The sequence below is a fragment of the Zeugodacus cucurbitae genome, chromosome 6 (genome assembly GCF_028554725.1).
Source record: "Zeugodacus cucurbitae isolate PBARC_wt_2022May chromosome 6, idZeuCucr1.2, whole genome shotgun sequence".
Classification (NCBI taxonomy): Eukaryota; Metazoa; Arthropoda; class Insecta; order Diptera; family Tephritidae; genus Zeugodacus; species Zeugodacus cucurbitae.
In genome coordinates, this window is record NC_071671.1 from 24503708 (window position 1) to 24526397 (window position 22690).

Sequence of the window (22690 nt, forward strand, 5' to 3'; positions counted from 1 at the left end):
ATTTCTTGTAATGAGTCCCGTTAGTCAATGCCGAATTTCCTAAAAAGCATGCTTTGAATTTTACCATAAGTTTAATTGAAGTATTCTGTTATTCCATCCATAAAAGTTTGTAAAAAAAATAATATTTCAACTGATGGAATTTGTCACTGGCCTAACAATAGTTACTTTCGGTCTAGTTAGTTATATTAAATTTTTAACGAATATATTTAATAATTAATTTACATTGTTTAAAAATTATAAAACAAGAATATTTAGAAACTGGTAATTTTCCGTAACTAGTCACTTTCGGACCAGTTAAATTTTGTTTTACACAAATACCTAATAATTAACATAAACTGATTAAAATGTATAATAAACACTGTTCAGCAACTGGTTCAATATTACTTATTAACGGACCAGTTCATATTTTAAAACTACTCAGAAATTAGTCAACCGAAATTTGATTTGCACGCATTCTACGTACATTGCTTTCACTTCAATTTGCTTAGAAGCTACATATGCAAGTAATCGCTCCTTATTGCTTCTATTCTTTATCTTCACCAGCAACCCCCCGCTTCGAAGCACTATCATAGCTCGTATGCGCTTATGTGCTTAACATTTTACGTATGTGTATTGTCATTTCCTGCCATTTATAGCCACAAACAGTAAACGTTTTGCAATTTTCATTTAACCTACACTTTGTGTGTGTATGTGTGTGTAGAGATTGACCCTACTGACCGAGCGACCGACCGACCAAAATGTTGTAAACCGTCTTTGAGCGCTTTATATATGAGTTTCTTAAGCATTAAGTGAATATAAATGTGTGTGTGTTGATATAAATATACAGTTATACTAATGCATGTCGCTATCAGAGCGCTTCTTCATTGCATTTCCCTTTTTCCCATTACAATTTATCCGATTTTGGTTAAATTGCTTGTACTTTTCCTTGAGTGTTTTTTTTTTCTTTTGCGAAATGTGTTTGCTATCTGTGTTCTGCCCTTGAGTGTATGTGTTTGCTCGATTGTGGCAAAATCAACATTTATTTTTGTCACCCACTGTTGTTGCTGCTACACGGCAACTTAAGCTTTAGTGGACACTTCAACTCCCTCGACGCTGTAGCTGTTAACTATTGCTATATCACACATACATATACACACACACACACATACGAAGCTATTTCCTTTTGCCATTATTTCAAGCTTGCTGTTTCTTCTAGTAGCTTTCCACAAATATTCTGCCTCAGTTGCCTTTTCGTAGCAAATATTTCTGCTTCACACCCTACAACAACCACAAGCTCATACTTGAAGACACAAACACACACATTCGAACATACGAACTCGAAGACCCCCCTCCACTCTCCTTTGTTGATTCTTCACTGTCATTTCCTTCCTCTTTGCGCCCTTCCGCTAGATATTTTTGTTGATATTCGCTTTTATTTGCGGAAATTTTATTGCCACTAATGTTGTCCAGCGTTTGAATGCATAAATAAATATTTTCCCTTTGTTGTTACACCAAAAGTGCCCACATTGATGATGACGACTAGTGCACCTGTGCACCTGTGCCTTGGTGTGTACGACCCGCACGTGTAATGCCTTGAATAGGTGTAAAGCTTGTGTAATACCACCAACATTGTTGTTGTTTGGTTAGTGACAAGCATTCTCAAGGCGCTCATGTTGTGGTTATGCTCCATTTATTTCATTTCTGACAGGATTTCATCAATGCGGAAAGCGTACAAACATTTGTGGTTTAACGATAATTTATCCGGTGGCAAAGTGGGAGAATAGATAAGGGTTTTCTTATTGCTTCAGTAAACATTATGGTACTTGTTTCCACTTAATAATTATTCACTCCATCTACTCATCTAAGTTTGAAGAGTTTTTTTCATAGAACGATTTCTGTGAAATCTTGCTTTCACTTTCCTATGTTTTTTGTCCTCAATGCTCCCAAAAATATCTTACGAAGACCTCCAGAACTTACGCTATATATCACCATTTTCGAGGAGCTCTTTTCCTAGAATGATTTCTTTCCAATCTTGACAGTGCTTTCACTTTTTCTGTGTTTTTAGATTTCTCTGCTGACAAACATGTCTCACGAAGATCTTCATAGCTTACTCTGTATTTCTCTCTCTCTAGAAAAGGCAAAATCTAAATATTTGCCACTCTATGAGCATTGCTCTTGAGATTTTTTTCTTAACACCGTCCCTATTATTAAAAATATTAAATTTTTGCCATTAGAACTCTCTCAATCGGTTACTTCCTTGAATCTTGTTCTTGAAGACTACCAAAAACTTCAGACTTTCTAGAATTAATTTAGTGTCAGAAAGAATGGCTTTCAAATGTAGTTCAACGCAGAATAAGAGACCTATCCGGCTCGTATGCAGACCTAAAGTTGTATACTCTTGAATCGGCGACCCGAAATTGACCCATAATCCTAAAAAAAATATAATTCGTATGATGTTTTATGTACTTAGTTTCTACCAGTTCAGCAATCTTTTCTTTGAGAGTATTTATAGTTCTTCACATTGTTCTAAGGTAAAAGCATAAAGTGATGGATGAAAAAAATACTTCTGAGATGATTAATTCGATATATCGGTCCACATTAGCAATTGCATATGCCTTAAACCCGATATAAAAATGAGTCGTTTTGAAAAAAGTAGAGAAAACAATGAGTTAAAGGTTAAAGTTTCGACATTGCTTCTTCCAAACATACCCAAATGTTATTTGAGAATCACTTTTGAGTCGACTGTTCTTGGTCGTTTCTAATTCTGTGTTAGTTCCGATTGTCTAAATCCGACTATCGGCGAAACGGACTTTCTTATAACGAGTACCGGATCAACAAAACTATTCTGGGTGATCTTGATATTGAAATAGTTCTAGTCGGTACGGATTCTTGCACTGAAATCAGCTTTTATATGAAGAAGCTCTATGATAGGCTCATGTATGCGATAGATCAATATCATTTTCTTGTTCATCATGTCTAAATTTTTAGTATTCCCTATTTTTTATAGCGATGATTTTCCACTAAAGATATTTTTATTAAACTTTGTTTTTTTATTAACATTGTTGTTAAGATTCATGAGATTCTTTAAAACCTACCATAATATGTTTGAGTCGCAGGTGGGTTTTTATGACTCTTAGGATTCTTGTTTCCATCTGAAAAAAAACGTTGGTTTAAAAAGAGTTTTCGACGGTATTAGTATGGATGGCATCTCGATTTTGTCAAATATTTTTTATATCTTCTAAAACAATCGATGTTTCTATCCGATCTATATATTACACAATTTTCATATACCGTTATAATGTTTTATATAACTCAAAACATCGACTATTTACACCAGATTTATTCAAACCGATAATTATTGTAGTTAACGCTTTCTTGCTTCACACACTAGGCTTAGATATTAATAACGAACTCATAGATAACACACCACTTGATAAGCTAACTTTTTTATTTGTATCTATGTATATATCTATATATATATTGTATTGTAACAAGAACACAAAAAAGAGTTCTACAAAATATATGATTAACAAAACAATACAACAAGTGGACTCAGCCCAAATTACAGGTAGGTACATATAATATACAAAACCATGCTAACACCAAAAAATGAAAAAAAAACACCCACAGCGCCACCAGCTTGCCGATGTGCCACCACCAAAACTCGAGCACCACTCATATAAAGTTAACTGTAAAACTTTCAAGATCATGCTAACAACCAACCAAAAAAACAACAAAACAAATTCTGAAAAACCAAAAAATATTACAACAAGAGCAAAAAGCCAATTAGTACAAAACAAAGCAAGCAGTCTGAAACAATAACAACTATAACAACAGCAAACAATATTTTTGAACAACAATCAAATAAATGAATGTACAGCAAAAACAAACAGCAACAACAAATTTAAGCCAATAAGAACAAAAACAATCATAAAACTAAGATGAGATTCTATAAAGGATTCCCGAACACAATTGAAATTTCATAGAGAAACATAGTGAGAGAGTGCAGCAGAAAGCAAGCGAGGTCACATACAGAGCACTTACCAAAACCAACAGCCAACAACAATCAAATAACAATCAAACTACAGCAACCACAAACAAGCAACAAACTCAAAAAATAATAAAAAACAATAAACCACTAAAATAATGCGGAAAAACAAAATTTAGAGAACTCCAATAGATTACAAGGCTTGTAAAGTATGTTGTGTTGTGTGTGGGGATAAGCAGGTGAACAGTGGAGTACAGTTACTGAATGTGTTGTCTGTAAAGGTAAACTTTTTGTTGAAATTCGGAATAATTTTTTCAGCAGTTATCTAATAACATTTGCGAATGTTCTAAGGATATATCTAGAGTGGTAGGGGGAAAAGGCGGAACTTTGCCTTAGATGTGTTTTATTTGTAGAGCCACTTACACAACAGGAACAAAAACACTTTAAATATAAACAAAAACAACAATAAACATGAGGGGATAGGCAAATAAGTCTCGAATTTCACTATATCCATAGTAGACTAACCCGTAGTTCCGTAAAAAATGGTAGAAAACAACAAAAATATGTTTATATTAAAAAATATAAAACGAAAGCTTAAAGCACAATGCATTTTTCAAGCTCTGGAACCAAAGTTACACATGATAATTGCACACTTTATAAGTAAACAATGCTTGCGCACAACACGAGTGACCAAATAAACAACATAATATAACAAACAAATAATAAATTTGTTAATTTAAAATAAATGTAAACGAAAGCTAAGATGGCAAGCTTCAAAAACACAAAAGCATTTTTAGAAAGTACCGAGAAGAAAAAGTAGAAAAATTCATTGAAAAGTGACGAAAATGGCATTTTGAGGTATGCCTTGAGAGCTTATTGCGCATATAAATAGCAAAAATAATAAAAACACATGCAAGTTAAGCTTGAAGACGACAAGCAACAACACCAAAAACATATGCACAAGTCAAAAAAGTATAACAACAACAAAAATAACAACTACAAACACATTGAAATGAGATCTACAGCAAAAACACGCGCTGGAAAATTAACATAATGAGCGTCTACACTGAAAATATTGCAATATTACAACAAATCAGCCTTTTCTAAGCACAATTATATTAAAAAACACAAACTTCTCGAAAATATACAACAAAACTGAGACATATTTTTGATATTTTCGAAGCTTTTCGTCTATACATACAGAATATAACAATTTTCACAAACAAATATTAAGTCAATAACATTCTTAGCTACAACAACAAATATTTTAAGCATCTCTCTATATATATGCACAGCTAAACTTTTTCGAAAAAATTTTATTTAAAAAAAATTAACAACAGTGTATTTAGATTTCGTTACTATTTGCAAGCAATACAAGAGAGAAATTTTCAAAAAATTCAAAAACATTCAATTTCAAATCAACAAAAAGCACAACAACAAGTACAACGAATTTTTAATTTTGCTAAGGTTACCAGATCAAAAAAAAAAATAATCCCAAAAAAATTGAAATTTTGTCAAAAGCAAAAAAGCCAGTATCAGAGCACCCCCACCAACCAACCAACCAACAACCTACCAAACAAGCAGACAAGCCAATAGTCAACTCTCTCTCTCTCTCAAGTGCCTTTCACCACAAAATTCTTAACATGCAGCATTCAAAGTAAAAAAAATACGTATTTAAAAAAAATATGTTCTATATCTTTCTCCAAACAAAAACCAATAACAAAACTAAAACCAAGCAAAACCAAACAGGAAACAAAAAATTTGCAAAAAGAATTTTCAAAGCAATATTAAGTAACTTTTGCACAAATAAACAAGAAAAAAAAAAATTTCAAAAATATTTTCGAAACTCAAAATTTCAAAAAAGAACTCTCAGATACAAAAAAAGCAAAAACAAATTAACAAAAAAAAATTGCAAAAAAATTTTCAAACTCAAAAATGCAAATTCTCGATTGTTTGTCTGTGTGCAGGGTTAGCGACGAAGACGGCAGCGGCGCTGACGATGACAGCAACAACAACAGCAGAGAGCATAGCCGACAATAACCATAGTGAAAGTCTCACACGAGCGCAGCAACTGCCCGCCGCCATTTTAACAGACAACTTTAAAGCTACTACTAATTCTACTACCATTACTACTACTACTACTACTACTATATTTACTACTATTTCGAAAATCATAACGTGTGCTAGATTGCCATTTTTATTGCCATGAATAGAGGAGGTTGCGAAAGTGTGTTTAAATAATTGCTAGAAGCGTGCCACGAAAAAAGGAGTGAAAAGAGGAGTAGAAAACACGGAAGCCAAAAAAAGGAGTAGAAATATAAAAATGGCGTAAATTTTGCACCAAAACTCAAGAATCGTAAAATGTTGGCCAAGAAGGAATGCTCTGACAATCTGCACCGACTATTGCAATTAAATACAATTATATGGCAACCATGGCATGAAATATACAACAACAAATCAACAATTTTTGAGAATAACCAAAAACGTGTGCTTGAAAGTACTTGAAATGTTTTTGAATTTTTTGCAAATTTCCAATTCAAAATCTTGCGAATTGTTAAATTTTTACTACTTTTTGTTGCTGTAGCCGAGCTAATATTTGAGCATTATAAGAAAAAAGTGTTTGCAGCAACACTGGTTTTCGTTGGTAGTAGTAGTAGTAGTAGTAGTAGTATATATATGAGTAGTAGCAGTAGCGCGCAAGTGACGAGTGGCGAGTAGTGGTGGCACAGGCGGCAAGTGCGGAATTTGGTGTGTATGTGAAGTGTGGCCAGAAGCAGCCGATGGCGACGCCAACTGTTTCGAGGATTGTGTGCGATGCTGCGGCTGATGATGGATCATCCGTCTTGTGCAATTGTTGCAGGTATTATTTTCGTATATATGTATGTACATTTAAGTATATTTTATTTAAGTGTGTGAGTGCATTACATGTGTGTGTGTTCCAATAGCATGTAGCGTTAGAGCCTCTGCTGAAATTTTTTTTGTTACTGAGGAGGAGGACAATATAATTATTTTATGTTTATATGTTAAATCCATATTTATCTGTTAATAATTTGTTTAATTTTTATTTGAAATCATCATAATTCGGTGTGATAACAAGGCATTACGCCTAAAACTATGCAATGTCAAATTAAATTTTGTGTCAAAAGGTGTTTTTAGCGAAGTCTGACGGCGGTAGAAGCAACCATAACACACTATTTTAGTTGTAGGGCACATCGCTATTACTCTCTTATACACTTCACGTTCTAATGAAAGACAATAATTTGTATGGGGTTTGTATCTTCTACTGTCCTATGTAGTTAAAAGTCTCAATAATCAATCTGAATGAGATCAAATTTTAGATGCAATTATTAAAATTAAAACCATGCAATTTTAATAGCAACTCCGACAAAATATTAATATCGATTTTTTGTATATCGATTATTAATACAAAAAATCGATTTTCATAGTCCCCGTAATCAGTCTGAATGAGATCTGAATCCAAAATAAATAAAATATTTGAAAAAAATCATGCTCTTTCACCATCACTTCCGACAAAACACCATATCGATATTTTATGCATAGATTATTAGGTAAACGCGTTTTTCAATAGAAATATGTTTTAAATGTCACAAAAAATCTATAATTTTTGTCCATAACAAATATCGACGATTAATATTATATATCGATAATTTAAAAAATATCGATTATGATGAGATGAAATTATTTCCCTGCACTTTAAAGCATGGTTAAAAATTTCAATACCGATAAATAAGAGAAGTAGTCGATAATTTTTTTAACAATACAAACATAAACTCAAGAATCAAATAAATGTGACAAATTTTTGGGTTGTAATTAAAAATTTATAACAAAAACTATCGATAAATTTCAATTTTATATATATATATATATAATTCAATATATATATATGTATAATTTCAATAAGATTTTAATATCGATAAATAGCTATTTAATTTCTTAATTAAAAAAAAATTATCGATTTTGATTACTCAGTTTATCAGAAAACAGTAATTATTTAGTAAATTCTGTTTTATAGAAATTATGTTCCAAATTGGAGTAGTTTCTTAAAGTTATTATTATTTTTTTTTCAATCGCGATTTCTGTACACATCTTAAAGTATCTCATTAAAAATAACATTCTCAAACTCGATTGCAAGCCATAAACAGCACTTTCGTGCAATATTTGGAATGGAAAACTATAAAAATGCCAATAAATATTTATGAAGTGAACATTTCAAGCACTAGAACACATAAGCACCAAAATAAATGTGCAATTGACAACATTCTAAAGCGGTCAAGCGAATTGTGCATACAAAATTGGCAATACAACTTTAATTGCTGTTGTTTTTTGTTGTTGTTAGAGCTGCTACGAAATGCATTATAGTTATAGAGTTTAAGCGGTTTTTGTAGAACTGCCAATAAACGTGAAGCGTGCGCCACTACACAGCTGTTGATGTTCTCAGGCCCCCTTAACTGGTTAGGCTGAAAAAAAAAATAAAAGATTCAAAAAGCGAAAATGGCGGAATTTTCAAGTTAATTATGTTGAATGAATATTTTTGTGTGTGTGTGCTGTAGTTGTTGCATTGCAAAGAGACATTTGTATGAATTAAGAATTATTTCACAATTTTTTTTATAAACAAAAATATATTTTTTTAATTTTTTCATCATTTCAATACAACCATGTATAGTTGTTGTTTTTCGTGACAACCTTGACTCACATAACGAGCATTTGAATCGGTTTTGTGCTGCAGCTGCAAGCGACCAATCGACCGGCCGACTGCTCAACAAAGTGACCGCGCGAATGTCATACAGCCAGTTCACCTGGCTTGTAGATCACTTGTTTGCTCCGCGTTAGTTGCATAGTCAATGTGCACATGTGCTCGCTTCAATATGGCGACCAGCGACGACAGGCCACTTCATTGCCACACGCTTGCGCGCTTTTGAATGGCTTTGACGCCGACAAATAAATTCTAATTAATTCACCTTTTTTCGATGCACTATAAAACGCAGTTGACCTGAATTTGCCGTAATTTATGCTCGAAAGCGTACAGCAGTTTTTTCACATGCGTTTTTTTTTTTTTAGTTTTATTTATGACAAATCATAATTTATGCTTGTGGCAAATCTTTCATATTTGAAAAATTGGACTGAATTCTAAGTGGAGATAATGGTTAGAGTGAAATAAATAACAAATTTTATTAGTTGTTGTCGAAAAAGATAGCAAAGAAGTTGTTTTATTTCTTTTTATTTCAATATAACGATAACTAGTATTCAAGATCATATCTCTCTGGAAAATAATTATTTTCATAATTTCTGGTCACCGTTATTAGAATTAGTTTAAAGATTGTATCGCTAAGTTAGTACAATAAGTGATAACATCTGAACCGAGCATTATTTTATAAAAGGTCTGAGAATATAAATAATGATCGCATCTCAAATTTAATTATCGATTACATGATATAAAAAATCGATAATATTCGATAGATAATATTAAATAATTGTGAGATTGTGTGCCTCAGCAAATCAAGCTCAATCCTAAATATTTTTCGAAGATATTGTGATAGCAACTGATTTTGCTCGAAAATATTGACTACTAACAAAAGTTATCGAAAATAAAAGTATCGGAATATATCGAAAATATAACCCGGAATATATCGGGTTTGTATAAAACATCGATCATTTTATAAAAAAAACTTGGAGTATACACATATAATGTAATGAAGTAAATCATATTTTTTTATTGAATACATTTTTTTAAAATCGATTGTTCACCAAAATGGATCAGTTAATAATGACTTTTAATTGACGATTACATTCAAAACCTTCACTGATGATGTGTGTTGTAAAGCTGCATGTTTCTTATATGTTGTGATTAGCTACTCCAAAAGCTAAGTCTGTGATTTAAAGCGAGCTAAATTCGATGCCTAAAAGCTACATTCCATTTTAGGCACCAAAACCGATACGACTTTGTTATTCTTATCATTTCTTCTTCTTATCATTTCTAGTACTTTTTGAAGCATACATGTAGGATTAAGTGTTACTGTTTTTAAGTAATTGTTCTGTTTGTTCTAGGACTGTCTTCTTTATAAACACAAATTATGATTTCAACTGCAGTAATTTTCACGTACTAGATGAACAGCTTGAAAAGTGAAGATTTGAATTCTTATTTTCATTGAAATCTCCAAAATTATGCTCTTTTCAATTATTCTTTTGACTTTGTTGTGCTTTGATTTTAGTCAAATGTTTAAAAAAAAAACATTTTCAGCCATAATTACAAAGCATTGCTACATAAAATGGTTATCGAGCTACCCTTTATCGCTCCAATCTCATAAAAAATCAAGTATTACAAATATTTGAAGCATACTTGTAGGGTTTCGTGCTATTATTAAATATTACATTTTTTATTACTATTTAAGGGAATAAGATTTTTAAAGCCATTTTTTTAGCGTATAAAGATCCATACCTATTAATAGTACCGTAAATTAATTCGATAGCAAAGTCTTTATCAAGAATTTCTTTTAAAATCGCAATCCCTCAAAATGTGATTTTAAACTCCCGAAAAATATTGTAAATTTATTTGGAATTGAAATTTTGGTGTTTGCTTTGGTTTGAATGCCTCAGGAGAACTTCAAAATTTCGTGATTTCCTTCACATTTGATATCATTGGTATGAAACTTATGAGCTTCTACTCTACTATTTATTTGGATGAATTAATGCATGTGTTCAGTTAGTTTTGTTTAAGTTAACTATATTTATAGTTAATCTGGAAGCTCCAGAAGGCTGACTTATAGTTTGTAGCTTATTTTAATTAAAATATTTATTTTTTTTTTCTAACTCTCTGCTCCTTTTCGTTATACATAAACAGCATTTCATATATTGTTTAGCAGAAAAAATATCACTGAGCCAAAAACTTCAATATCTACATGTATCCGCGTGTATGTGTGTGTGTACAGGGTTGCCAGCAGAGTTTTTGCAACAAAACCAATATAATGTAATAAAGTAACAGCAGATTTTATAAAGCAATTTTTTTTAATTTTCCAATGCATTTAAACGCATAATTTCGAACAATTTTCAAAATTACCACTCACTAAAAAACCACAACAACAACACCAAAAAACTTTAACAATTAATTAAACAAATAGTGATTTATGCTCACTGTCACTGCCACTACCACAACAACAACAACAACAACTAAAACTACTACTACCACCACCACCACAACAACCACAATGCCACAATTGCCAACCACTACTACTCTACTCTACTCTACTGTCTTCTCTCTTTAATTGCAGTTAAGGAGATTGGAAACGGTCGATCACCGCTGCTACAAGAGCCGCTCTATGGAACACGCCCACAACCCTACAGTGAGTAGTAGTTTCGAAATTAGTTGCAAAAAAACCAAAGAAAAAAAGATTTAGTGTTCCTCCTTTTAAAACATGCACGCACACACACACACATGCACACATACAAAAAGTGAAAGATATGTCGAAGAATTTGTTGTTGTGAAATTAATTAGCTGTGTTTGAGTGATAATTAAGGGGTTTTTTGTTTTTGTTGTTTTTTTGTTAGAGAGCGGGAGTTTGTTAGGCGAGTGTCAGAGCAATAGTTTTGGAAGATACTGAGAGTATATTTTGTTGTTGTTGTTGTTTTTTTTAAGGTTATAAAAACGCGCGCTTTCAGTTTTGTCTGAAGTTTTCTCTATTGAGTTTGCTAGAAAAATTATATAATTTTTTAGTTCTTATTTCTGACTGAGAGCAATGGATTTTGCCACTTTCTTGAAAAAAAAAATGAAAAATTTCTGTTTCACAGCTCCTACATCAATCGTTACAGTCGCTGAACTGCTTTAGACATCAATTTCTACTGCAGTTAGTCTGTTCTCGCCCCATCTCTCCTCTCCTTCCTTGCCTTTCGGCAATCTTTTATAGCTTTACTTGCTCATTTATATTTATTACGCTTTCGCGTTGCATTCAAACATTTCATTTGGCATTGTTTCATGTCCTTACAGTACATACACACATACATACATTCACATATTCAATAATATTCAGGCTTTGACGCATCAGCGAGCGCCGAAAAGGCTGCTACAATCATTTTATTTAGTTTTTTTTTTGCTCGCTTAATATGACTCTCGAGGGAAATTAGTTAGTGGACTACAAGCGCACAGATATACAGGCATAAATACACATTCATACACACATGCACCTACACTCATATTAATATGGCAGTTCATAAAATTTTATTTATTTTTTGTTTCTTTTTTTTCATTTGTTATTTATTGTTTCTTCCTTCATTTACACACACATATACATGCATATTTTTTTATATTCCATCATCGCATGTTGCAAGTCTTTTCACTTTGTTGCTCACTCAAATATAAAGTTGTTGTTGGCCCGCTGCCCCTCTGAATATCGCCGCGTCAGTTTGATGCCTTTTGTGCTAATTTCAAATGAAAGCACTTATTTATTTTGCAATATATTTCAACTCACTCCCCAGTGGCTCAAAAGTAGTCTCAAAAGTTAATGTGGCCGGCGCAAAAATTGCTGATATTTTTCTCATGTGCGTTTGTTCGTTTCTATGTATGTTGTGTGTGCCTGATTTTTATTTATTTTCGTTGTTGGTTTTACATTTTTTTATGGCACTACGAATTTATTTGCAACTTTGAAGCAGCGCGCTTTGTGGTTGCAATTTTTATTGTTTTGAAGCGTTTGAGTTCAGTTTTTAATTAGAACTTGTTTACATTCAGAAAAGTATTTTTTCAGCTTTTTGTGAGAGCTAAAATAATTGACAAAATGCAGTATTTCTAAAAAATTTAAAAGTTACTAAAACTTTTTTTTCTAAAATTTTTTTTTCAAATTTTCAAATTTTTTTTTATTATAAAAAACCAAAATTTTTATGAAAAGTTTTCAAAGTTTATAAAACTTTTTAAAAATTCAAATTTTTTTTTTCAAATTTCTAAAAAAATATAAAAATTATTTTTCGAAAAAGAAAATAAAATCGGAAACATCTTGTACTGGGTACACTTGTCAATTAAAATCAACAAAAATGTAAGAAAATTTTAAATGTTAATTTAAATATATTTACATGGCAACCCTAATACAGTATTTTCCATATTATAAATTATATAGAAAGTTATTACATTGTTATAACAACGCTTTTCCTTATTACATCAAACATTTGTTGTTCACTTTTATAATTCGTTGCCTAATTTCACCATTCCATCCATTCTCACATCTTCCGCAGCCACATAATTGACCACAATGTATGTGCTCATTAATTCTTTGGCTTTTTTCTTTCTAACAAAATTACAAAAGCGCCACAAAAGCCGCAAAAATGACTATAAAGTTGCGCTTTTCTAGCGGCTCCTAGGCATTTGTTTTTTATTTTATTTGTTTATTGTTGTTTTTCCGACAACAATTCACCAGTTTGGCAGAAACCGCAAAACTAATTATAAAACTCAGCTAATTTAACTAATTAAATGCAGTGAAAAATGCTAATTAAATCAAATCAGTTATGACCAAAAAAGGCAAATACGAATTTTTGGATACAAATATTTTTTGTTAAACAAGAACAAGAAATATATGTAAATTTAAACTGCAAATTGCACGAGTTTAAACTTTTTTATGGAAAAATACGCAATTTTTTGACTTCAATTGAAATTTCACGTAGAAAACAGTGATTTCATATTACCGCCACTGCGTATGAGCAACTTATTTTGATTATCATGTAAGATTTGTCTACCATAAAATACTACTATATATAATTATATCCGCTAAACCCCTAAATTTTGGTAACATTAAAATAAAATAATTTGAGATTTTCTTCTGAAAGTTTTAGATTTTTCTCTCGAAATTTTTTTTCCGAAAAATTACGGTATTTTTTTTTTTTTTTTGTAAAAGATTTGAGAATTACTTTACGAAAAAATATTTTTTTTCGAAATATTTTGAATTTTTTGTTTGTAATTTTTTTTTTCGAAAAATTTTGAAATTTTATTATCGTTAAGTTAAAATAACTCAGTTTATAATTGAACGCTATTTTTTCAATGTATATATTTTCTATCGTTATCTGCAACCACACACCGAATCCATTATACGCCATTGCGTATGAGCAACCTTCATTCACATATAAAATGACATCCTGCTTTTCAGCAAAATTATTCTTACATTGCGTCAAAATGTATGCTTTTCCGCAGCTGAAGCGATAAAGCGACACATAAATCGAAAATACAGCTTTTACTAGGACAAAAGCGTGAAATTTTCACAAGCTGCTTACACACGCTGAGACGTCTAAATGCCGTTGAAGGATGCGTATGCGCGCACATAACTATGACAGTGATAAAACTTATGTAAAAGATAATCAAATTCAACCACAACTACAAGCCACCGCCCTTCCTTGCGTTAACAACCGTTAGTTAGTTGACAGTTAGTTCTTATTTTTGTTGTATTTATAATGCGGTGGCTTAATCCCTCTATATTAAGTGCTGTCTTGTGTGCTGCGTGCGTCAAGCAGCAATTCGGCTTGATCAGCTTTTGTCTCCTTGAATGCTCCAATTTTAATCTTCTCACCAAACACACATCCGTTTGCCATGTCTCCCTTCCGTTTCCGCTCAGCTTGCCTGTGGCTAGCGGTTGTTTACTGGCTTGTTTGTTTGCTGGCTAACCGAGCAAAGGCGGAAACTGTTTAAATTTTATGCTTTTCATAGTCATGAAATTTAAAAGCGGATCAAAAGTTGCTTTTGCACTCTCCACGCTTCCGTTACTTCGCTCTCTCCATGCTGGCTGTGCATTTTTCATAGTGTGCAAAAATACTTGTGGTCGTAAATAAATGCTGCGCTTGAACTATGGTAGTAGCGGCGGCATTGTTTAAAAATTCACACAGCGCGCTGCCGAATGCATTGAATTATGTAACAGTATTTTTCGGTGTTTCTTCTTCTTCTTCGGTTATAAACTATTTAGTTGTTGTGTGGCGCATATTTTGCTGCTTTGTGGACTGTTGTGAGTTTGAACAACATTTTTTATGTGCCTACGTGATGCGAATGCAGATATGAATTGTTTTATTTTTAACGATTTTGAAAAATTTTAAATTTTTTTTTTTTATATTTTCATAATTAAATAATAATATTTTTTAAGGTTTGAATTTTTTAATTTTAGAATTTTTGACTCTGTTTTTTGCTCAGTACACATGAAATAATGATTTTTTCTAATTTATTAAATATTTTTTCTTTGAATAAAAAAATATTTCGAAATTTAAAAAAAAAAATCAGACTCGAAATTTAGATTTGAATATTAAGATACGTTACAAATATACGTATATAATTTATATGATTTTTTTATTAGTTAAAAATTTTCAAAAATTTTGGTTATTAAATTCTTTTTCAAAAATTTTGAAAGAAATAAATCAAGTTTTAGGAAAAATTTTATTTTTTTTTTAATAAAATAATTTTTTTTTAATTTTTAAAATTTATTTTGAGTTTGAAGTCTAAAAAAGACAAAACTTTTTCTGTTATATTTTCATAACAATTTTTTTTAATTTTTCGAAAAATTTCGATATATCATTTTGAGTTTTAAGAAAAAAAGGAGGTTTTTTTCATAATTTTGAATTTGTTTAAATTTAAAAAAAAGTTAATTATATTTAAATTTAGAAACTTATTGTATACGAAAAAATTTTCATATACCCCTGCATCTACCTTTCTATTGCCATTTCTTCAAATCCATACTCCCTCCAGTCTCCGGCACACATTTTAGCTGCCATTCCTGCCACTCAACCGAAATTACAACTGATTCTTGTCACAATCAATGTTATTTATTTCACCATTGAAATCAAAATTTCAGCAATTTTTTTTCACATTTCGTGAAATATTTATTTCTCATACTTCTCTTTTCTAATATTTCACCACTAACAAGAGATACCAAAGATTTTGAATACAACATATTTCAACGCACAGCTCGTAACGCATTGTTGTTGTTTTGCATGTTTGTCAGAAAGAAATATGTAATTTCATGACTACAATGAAGGTCGGTCTCCGCAGAACCGTTAAAGTGCGAATGTGTTATCAATACAAGGAAAATAATATTTGTTTGTGTATGTGCCTGTGTTTGTGTTTACGAATATGTGGGGGAGAGTATATACTGTTGTGTGCGCAAATGTGTGCTTTTGATTGCTGTAACGAGCTGGAAAACTATTGACAGCTTATAAAAAAGCGAATATAAGTCGAAATGTAGTATGATAGCTACAATAGCAAAAAAGGAATAATAAGAAGAGAATGCGTTTGACTGTGCTGCAGATTTGCCTTGTCCCAATTGATATCCCAATTTCTACTTTCTCCATTATATAAGAAGTATTGAATATTAAAAAACTTGAAAATTGATGATAACAATAATAAAAAAGTATGAAGTAATAAAATATAATTTACAATCATAAAGATAACAAAAATACATTGGAAATTGACATAACATACATTATTAATAACAACATAAATAAATTCCAAATCTAAATAGTTCAAAAGAAATAAACAATAGTTATAACAACTAATTTTGAAAAAAAAATATTCAAAATAACGAAAATAACGAATAAAAAATATATTTTCGAAAAATGTAAACGAATATTTTTTTTTTGTTTTCAAAATAAAAATACTTTCATACATGTTCAAAATTTTTCACAATAAATTTTTAAAATTGTTTTAAAGAGATATTAATTAAAACTTTTATGAAAGTAATAAGTGAAAGAATAATATCACAAATTTCTTGAAATAAAAATTTCATATAATAAATCATCAAAGTGAGAAAAAAAAAAATTAAAATAAAAAAAAAAATATTTCTGAAACTTTTTTTTTCTAAAAATTTGCAGAAATAAAATTGTAAACATATTTTAAACATTTTTTAAATAAATTAAACTTTATTGTAGTATAATTAAATTATGAAAAAGGTGGACAAATAAATTTAATTAAAACCATGATATTTTTAATTTAAGCTTTAATATAATTTTATTTCACTTTTTAATGGATAGAAAAAAATTAAATTTGACCATAATTTTGTATTATTTCTATTTATATTTTTTTTTTAGGAAATAATGCAAAAATTAAAAATAATAAATTCGAAAATAATTAAAATAAAATTCAAACAATGAAAAGCATAAAAAAAAAATTAAGAAATAAAAAACTATCAAAGAAATAATAAAAATAAATATAAATATAAAAGTATGTTAAGAAAACTAATGCCCGGTTTCACAGTTCGTACTTAAGTTGTGCCCAAATAAAATTTTAGCTAAGCATTGTTGTTGACTGGGAAATGGATGGAAACAATAAAAGGACACCGAATTTCACCGCAAGCGAGTGGGGGCACCTATTGCAACTCGCAGGAAAGCATATAACCGTCATTGAATGCAAGAAATCCCTAAACTTTTTTCAGCAAATAATTTTTATTTTATTTTTTTGACAAATAAGTCAATATTCAAAACAAAAATCAGCTGTTACTTAAGCACTGCTTAAGTCTCCCATTTTCAGTACTTAAGCAGAACTTAAGTATGAACTGTAAAACACAATATTTTTGTTTTATCTTAAGCACCACCTAAGCACTGACTGTGAAACCGGGCATAAATATTTTTTTAATAAAATGTATAAATATAAAAGTATGTATGTGTGTATGCATATCACCTCATATTAAATACATAAATGGGAAGCATACCAGCAATTTTAATTTAAAAAGTCTCTAAAATAAATTCCTGCAGAAAAGGAAATCAAAATAACGCTTGAGTGAGTGAGTAACTGTTTTTTCGTGAAAAATGAAATAAATTTCCGTCAACCTGTAGAGACTCTACCATTTTAATATGCCGCATGTGCTGCTTGCTGCTTACAACAAACTCGGTCACACTAAGCATTACTCCGAATATAGTTTATATACACATATAAATATATGTATAAGCTTATGTGCATAGTAAATGATTTATGCATGCTAATCACAGTCGCATTCTCCAGCAATCCACCTTCTTACCGCCGCAAACTATATCCTACGAACATTATCTACCTGTCTGCCTGACCCGACCAACGTCATGAAAAACTCATTCCAAAGGAGGCGCCTTCTCCTTCAACCGCTTTCCGTCTTACTACTTTTGCTTGCCAGCTGGGTTGTTGTTGCTTTATTGCTGTTGTCCTTCGTATTGCAATGACATTTGTGCCAACAATGCGTTTAAATATTTCACATACGAGATATGTACATATGATATGAATCGTAGATACCGTTTTTAATGGCATCACTCGTGACGCATGGCGTTGGCTCCTTCACATGCGTTGCATTTACGATTTTAATACTGCAATCATCAACTACATCCGTTAGACGAAAGCCAAAGGCAGCTCGCCTGCATGTGTGGCACTCGGCTTTGAGTATTTGCTAAAAGCTCGTCCGCAGGACTTGAAAGGACTTCAAGCGTAAGGCAATTTGAGCAAGCCGTGGATTGTCAACGCTACATTTCAGCAATACTTATACAAAGCCACAGCCTTTCCAACCATCATCAACTTGTCTTCTTCTTCGAATTTTTCTTCGTACTCTGCTTCTGCCTCTCCTTTCAGTTCTTCGGCATTGCCTTTGATTTTCCTCTCGGTGACACACTTTGTTCGCTTACTGCACTGCTATATTTCATACCATTTAGTATGCATGTCTGTATGTATATGTATATATACACCTGTGTTTTTATTTGTATGTGTGCGTGTGCTCCTAAATGACTTTTCTTGTGATGGCGTGATTATTGGCAGCTGTCGTTTGGTACTTAGTTTGTTAAGAGATTTACTGCTTGGCAAATATGCAAAGTTGTCAACTAAAACCGGAAGTGACCGAATTGTTGTTGCTGTTGTGTAGTGCGTTACGGATAAATGAGAATTTTGATTAGTTTTTGCAATTTGGCACAGCAGCAGCTTAAAGGAGCTTAGTTAAATGCTGGAACAACAAGCATGAGAACGATTAGGCGTTACAAATCGTAAATTCTGTGGGCAACAGTTGTACAAACCTGTACAATATATGAGTTGGAATCGCTTTCAATTCACTAAATTCAAAAATTTTTGGAAAGCTCTTAAGATTTTTAGTTTCAATTTTACATATAAAGCTTCAGAATTGCTTGAAAACTTTGTAAACACATTGAATATTTATGATATCTGGTATTAACCACGCCCACTTTCCATATAACCGTACTGCTAAAATTGTGCACATATGGTGTTCTTGATAGGTAGTAACTATCTTTCAAATCGGTCAATATTTTTTCATGGTCCACATATTTTCGGATCTCGAATTGACTAATAATCGAGTATTTCGGTTTGTATGTGAGTTAAATAGGCGAAAATTCTTTCGGTTCATATTTTAGCCTAGCTCCAGTATATCCTATATAATGAACTTCTACGCTTCATTAATTCTATACCATACAGATCGGCTATTATATAAGATATCTTAATAATTTTTTGTGAGAAAGTTACTATTAACATTGAAACTTTTTGTATCATAAATTATTTAATTCGGTTCGCATTTGCTCCTAGCTCCCATATAACGATGTTTTGAGTTTCAGCTTCTCAGTTGACTTCAAAGTGTACAATTCAGTAATTAAATGAGTTAACTTAATGAAACTAACTAAGTATATGACACTTAACATAAGCTAAGCTGCCACCAAAAAATGCATATAAACGCTTCACAACTTTACCTTAATTACCAGCATACCTTATGCTGAGTTCCATAAGCATTTAGAGCCTCCCTACTAGTTCTAAGAGAGTTTATGCTAACAAATAGTAAATAATAACTTATTTTGTATTGTATTACATTAAATGTTATGCCACTTTACGCCCCACACCACCAACAAAAACAAACTTTTCCAAAAGTATCATTAAAACCGCTAATGTTGCAGCAACATGCTGATGAAACAAGTTGGCAACGGCACGCTTCCGTTCACGCCACGGAAATGGCAGCAAAATGATTTCACTTACGTATACCTCTATCAGCACATACAGTGGGAGCTATAGCTGGTGGCTCACCCACCCACCATCCAGAGCCGTGTCCAATGAACCGTGTTGCAGCGAGTTCTCTCATTACTTTAGCGACACTGACTGACGTGCGGAGCGCTGAATGCCTAATTGCCGAGTCAAGTGAAAAATTAATTGCATATTCTTTACACGATGTTTGCCAGCGTAACTTACACGCTTACCACGGCTGCTGCTCGCATGCCTGCCGCCGCTGCAGGCTTGTGCAGCAATTGCCAGCTGTGGCATGTTGCTACAATATTTAAAATTACTCCGAGTGGTTATTGCTGTTGCTACAGGCCACACAACAACTCAATTCGTGGAATATGCAATAATAGCAACAACAACCACCGCAGCAGCAACATAACATCATCAACATTTTCAACTACAACAAAAGTTATTCAATTAAACTTTTAGCCAAAGTCATTTCGGGTGCGCTCTAATGGATTCCTTGCGCAAAAATTCGACTGCTTGCCTTGCCTGCCGTCTAAATGGCCATTTGAATGGCTGGCTGGCGGCTGGTTTGCTGGCATGCCAAGTGTTGGCAGCACCCCACCACCCCTCGCGGCAGCTTGCTCATTTACCATCACTTTTGGCAACAGATTTGCCTCTAATCGGCTCGTTACCATCAGCACTTGCGGAGCATGTCTGTGTGCGCGCTGACTTTCGTTGGAAAAGCAAATGTTTTAAGTGAAAGTTAAATTTTCATTTCCAGCTGCTGCGCCGTTACTATTTTGCGATATTTTTGATTTTTAGAAAATGTAAATTCTCGTATGTTGCTTTTTCGTTTACTTTTTCTTCGCCATGTGTTTCACATATGCTGGCGCGCGACCGTTGAAATTGAATCGCAGTGAAGCGATGCAACATGTTCGCCGAAAGCAAAGTGTGGCAACTACAGATTTTGGCATATTTTTATGAACGCAGTTGATGAAGTCAGTGGCTCAGTGAATAAAATTTTATGAATTTTTAATTTTTTACCAAATTAAACAAAAATATAATATTTACCATATTTCGGCATCTCGACTTTTGTGAATCGGGATCGCTTGACTACAAATTTTTAAGTTTCTATATCGCATACAGAATTGAAAATATTAGTATGACAAAATTAAACAGAATTTAAAAATTTATTTTTAACAATTTGGAAGAAATATGTTTTTAGAATCATTCTGTTAATTATAATATATTAAAAAATTAATATGATATATAGAAAATTTATTATAAATTTAAACCTTTTAAATATCAGATACGAGGCAGAAATTTCAATAACAAAAAATATTCCTAAAAGTTTAAAAAAATGCATTTGAGATTTCAAATTTTTAAACAGTCCAAATGAAAATTTAAAATTCGGGATCCCGAAAAATTTCAAAGAACGAATTTAAATAAATTTTTGTTTTCTTCAAATTAAGATCATCGTACTACTATTAAAAATTCGAGATCTCGAGATCTTGTCCCGAAAAAAAAATGTAAATTTCGGGATCCCGAAAAATTTCAAGGTACTCATATTAATAAATTTTTGTGTTCTTTAGAGATCCCAAAAATATTTCAAAGTACATATTTAAATAAAGTTTTGTTTTCTTTTAAAAACAAAACATTTAAGTACTAGGTAGTGGCTCAAAGCACTATTAAATACTGAACAATATTCCTTTATTGCATATTAATTATAATTTCGATAATAGCTTCACTTAAATTTAATAACAATAGTATGTACTATATCACGAAATAAAATATAGAGTATATAAAATCTTCGCTTGTGTCTAAACAACTACAAAATAAACAATTATTACTCATAGCAAGTATTCGCAGCACCTATTACATGCCAACGAAGTATGCATTTTCGGTTTTTCAAATTTTTATTTCCCCTTTTTTGTTTTGTTTTGGCTTCTTTGTTGTTTTTCTTATTTTTCAAAATGTTGCCTGCCTCTCGCCACTTGCAAATAATGTAATTTTTTCGCAAATTTGCACGTCATAACTGATTCACGGCCAACAGTCGGTGCACCAGCCACCAGACAGCGTTGCATGAGCGGCGCAGCTAAAATGTTGCAGCGCCGCGGCAGCAACGCCACCGTCTACCACAGCGCTTTCGCCGCAATTCACCTTCGTTGTCTGCCAGCGCTCGGCAAGTTTTCAATGAATAATATTTAATAGTCAAGTGCATACATTTTCAACGCTTCGCCCGTGTAATAACAAATTATTATTTGTTTTTGGTATGCCACAGTCAGTGAAATGCGCTGAAATTTTCCTAGCAGCGATGAGTGTTTAAATTTGATTTTGCTTTTCTATTACATATTTGTTGGGTTTTAAAGTGTTTTATTTTAATTTATGAATAAATTTTGTAAAAAATAAATTTTTGGATTAAAAAAATTTAAAAAGCATGTTTTTTGTTGAAAACTAATTGAAAAAATATATAAAACAAGTAAAAAATTTTAGACAAAATTGAAAACAATTTAATGTAATCTAAAATTTTGTCTCATATACAATCGGTTCTCCAGGAATGCAATTACATTTTCTTATGCACATTTTTCTCTAAAAAAATGCTAAAATTGTTTTCTTACTCATTCTCCATAACTGTAAAAATATTTAGTATTTTTTTACGCTTACATTTTCACTTATTTTAACGACCATTTAATATGCTTGGTTGCGCTCATACATACTTAAATGTAGTACTTATACATATATACATACATATGTATCATATGTTTGAAATGTTGTACGAAGACAATTCCGCTCTCGAGTCCATAAAA

At 31.7% G+C, this 22690-nt stretch overlaps 1 protein-coding gene across 16 annotated transcripts in view; it reads left to right on the forward strand.

Annotated features, from left to right (window-relative positions):
• LOC105210691 (heterogeneous nuclear ribonucleoprotein L) overlaps positions 1–22690 on the forward strand; it is a 216598-nt gene that overhangs the window by 127934 nt on the left and 65974 nt on the right. For 11 of the 16 annotated variants that reach the window (XM_029039344.2, XM_029039342.2, XM_029039343.2 and 8 more), the window contains one exon: positions 11254–11325. The exons of the other annotated variants lie outside the window; for them this stretch is intronic. In XM_029039344.2, coding sequence (XP_028895177.1) covers positions 11254–11325 — 72 coding nt within the window. The remainder of the gene's footprint in view (positions 1–11253; positions 11326–22690) is intronic. 16 annotated transcript variants of the gene reach the window in all.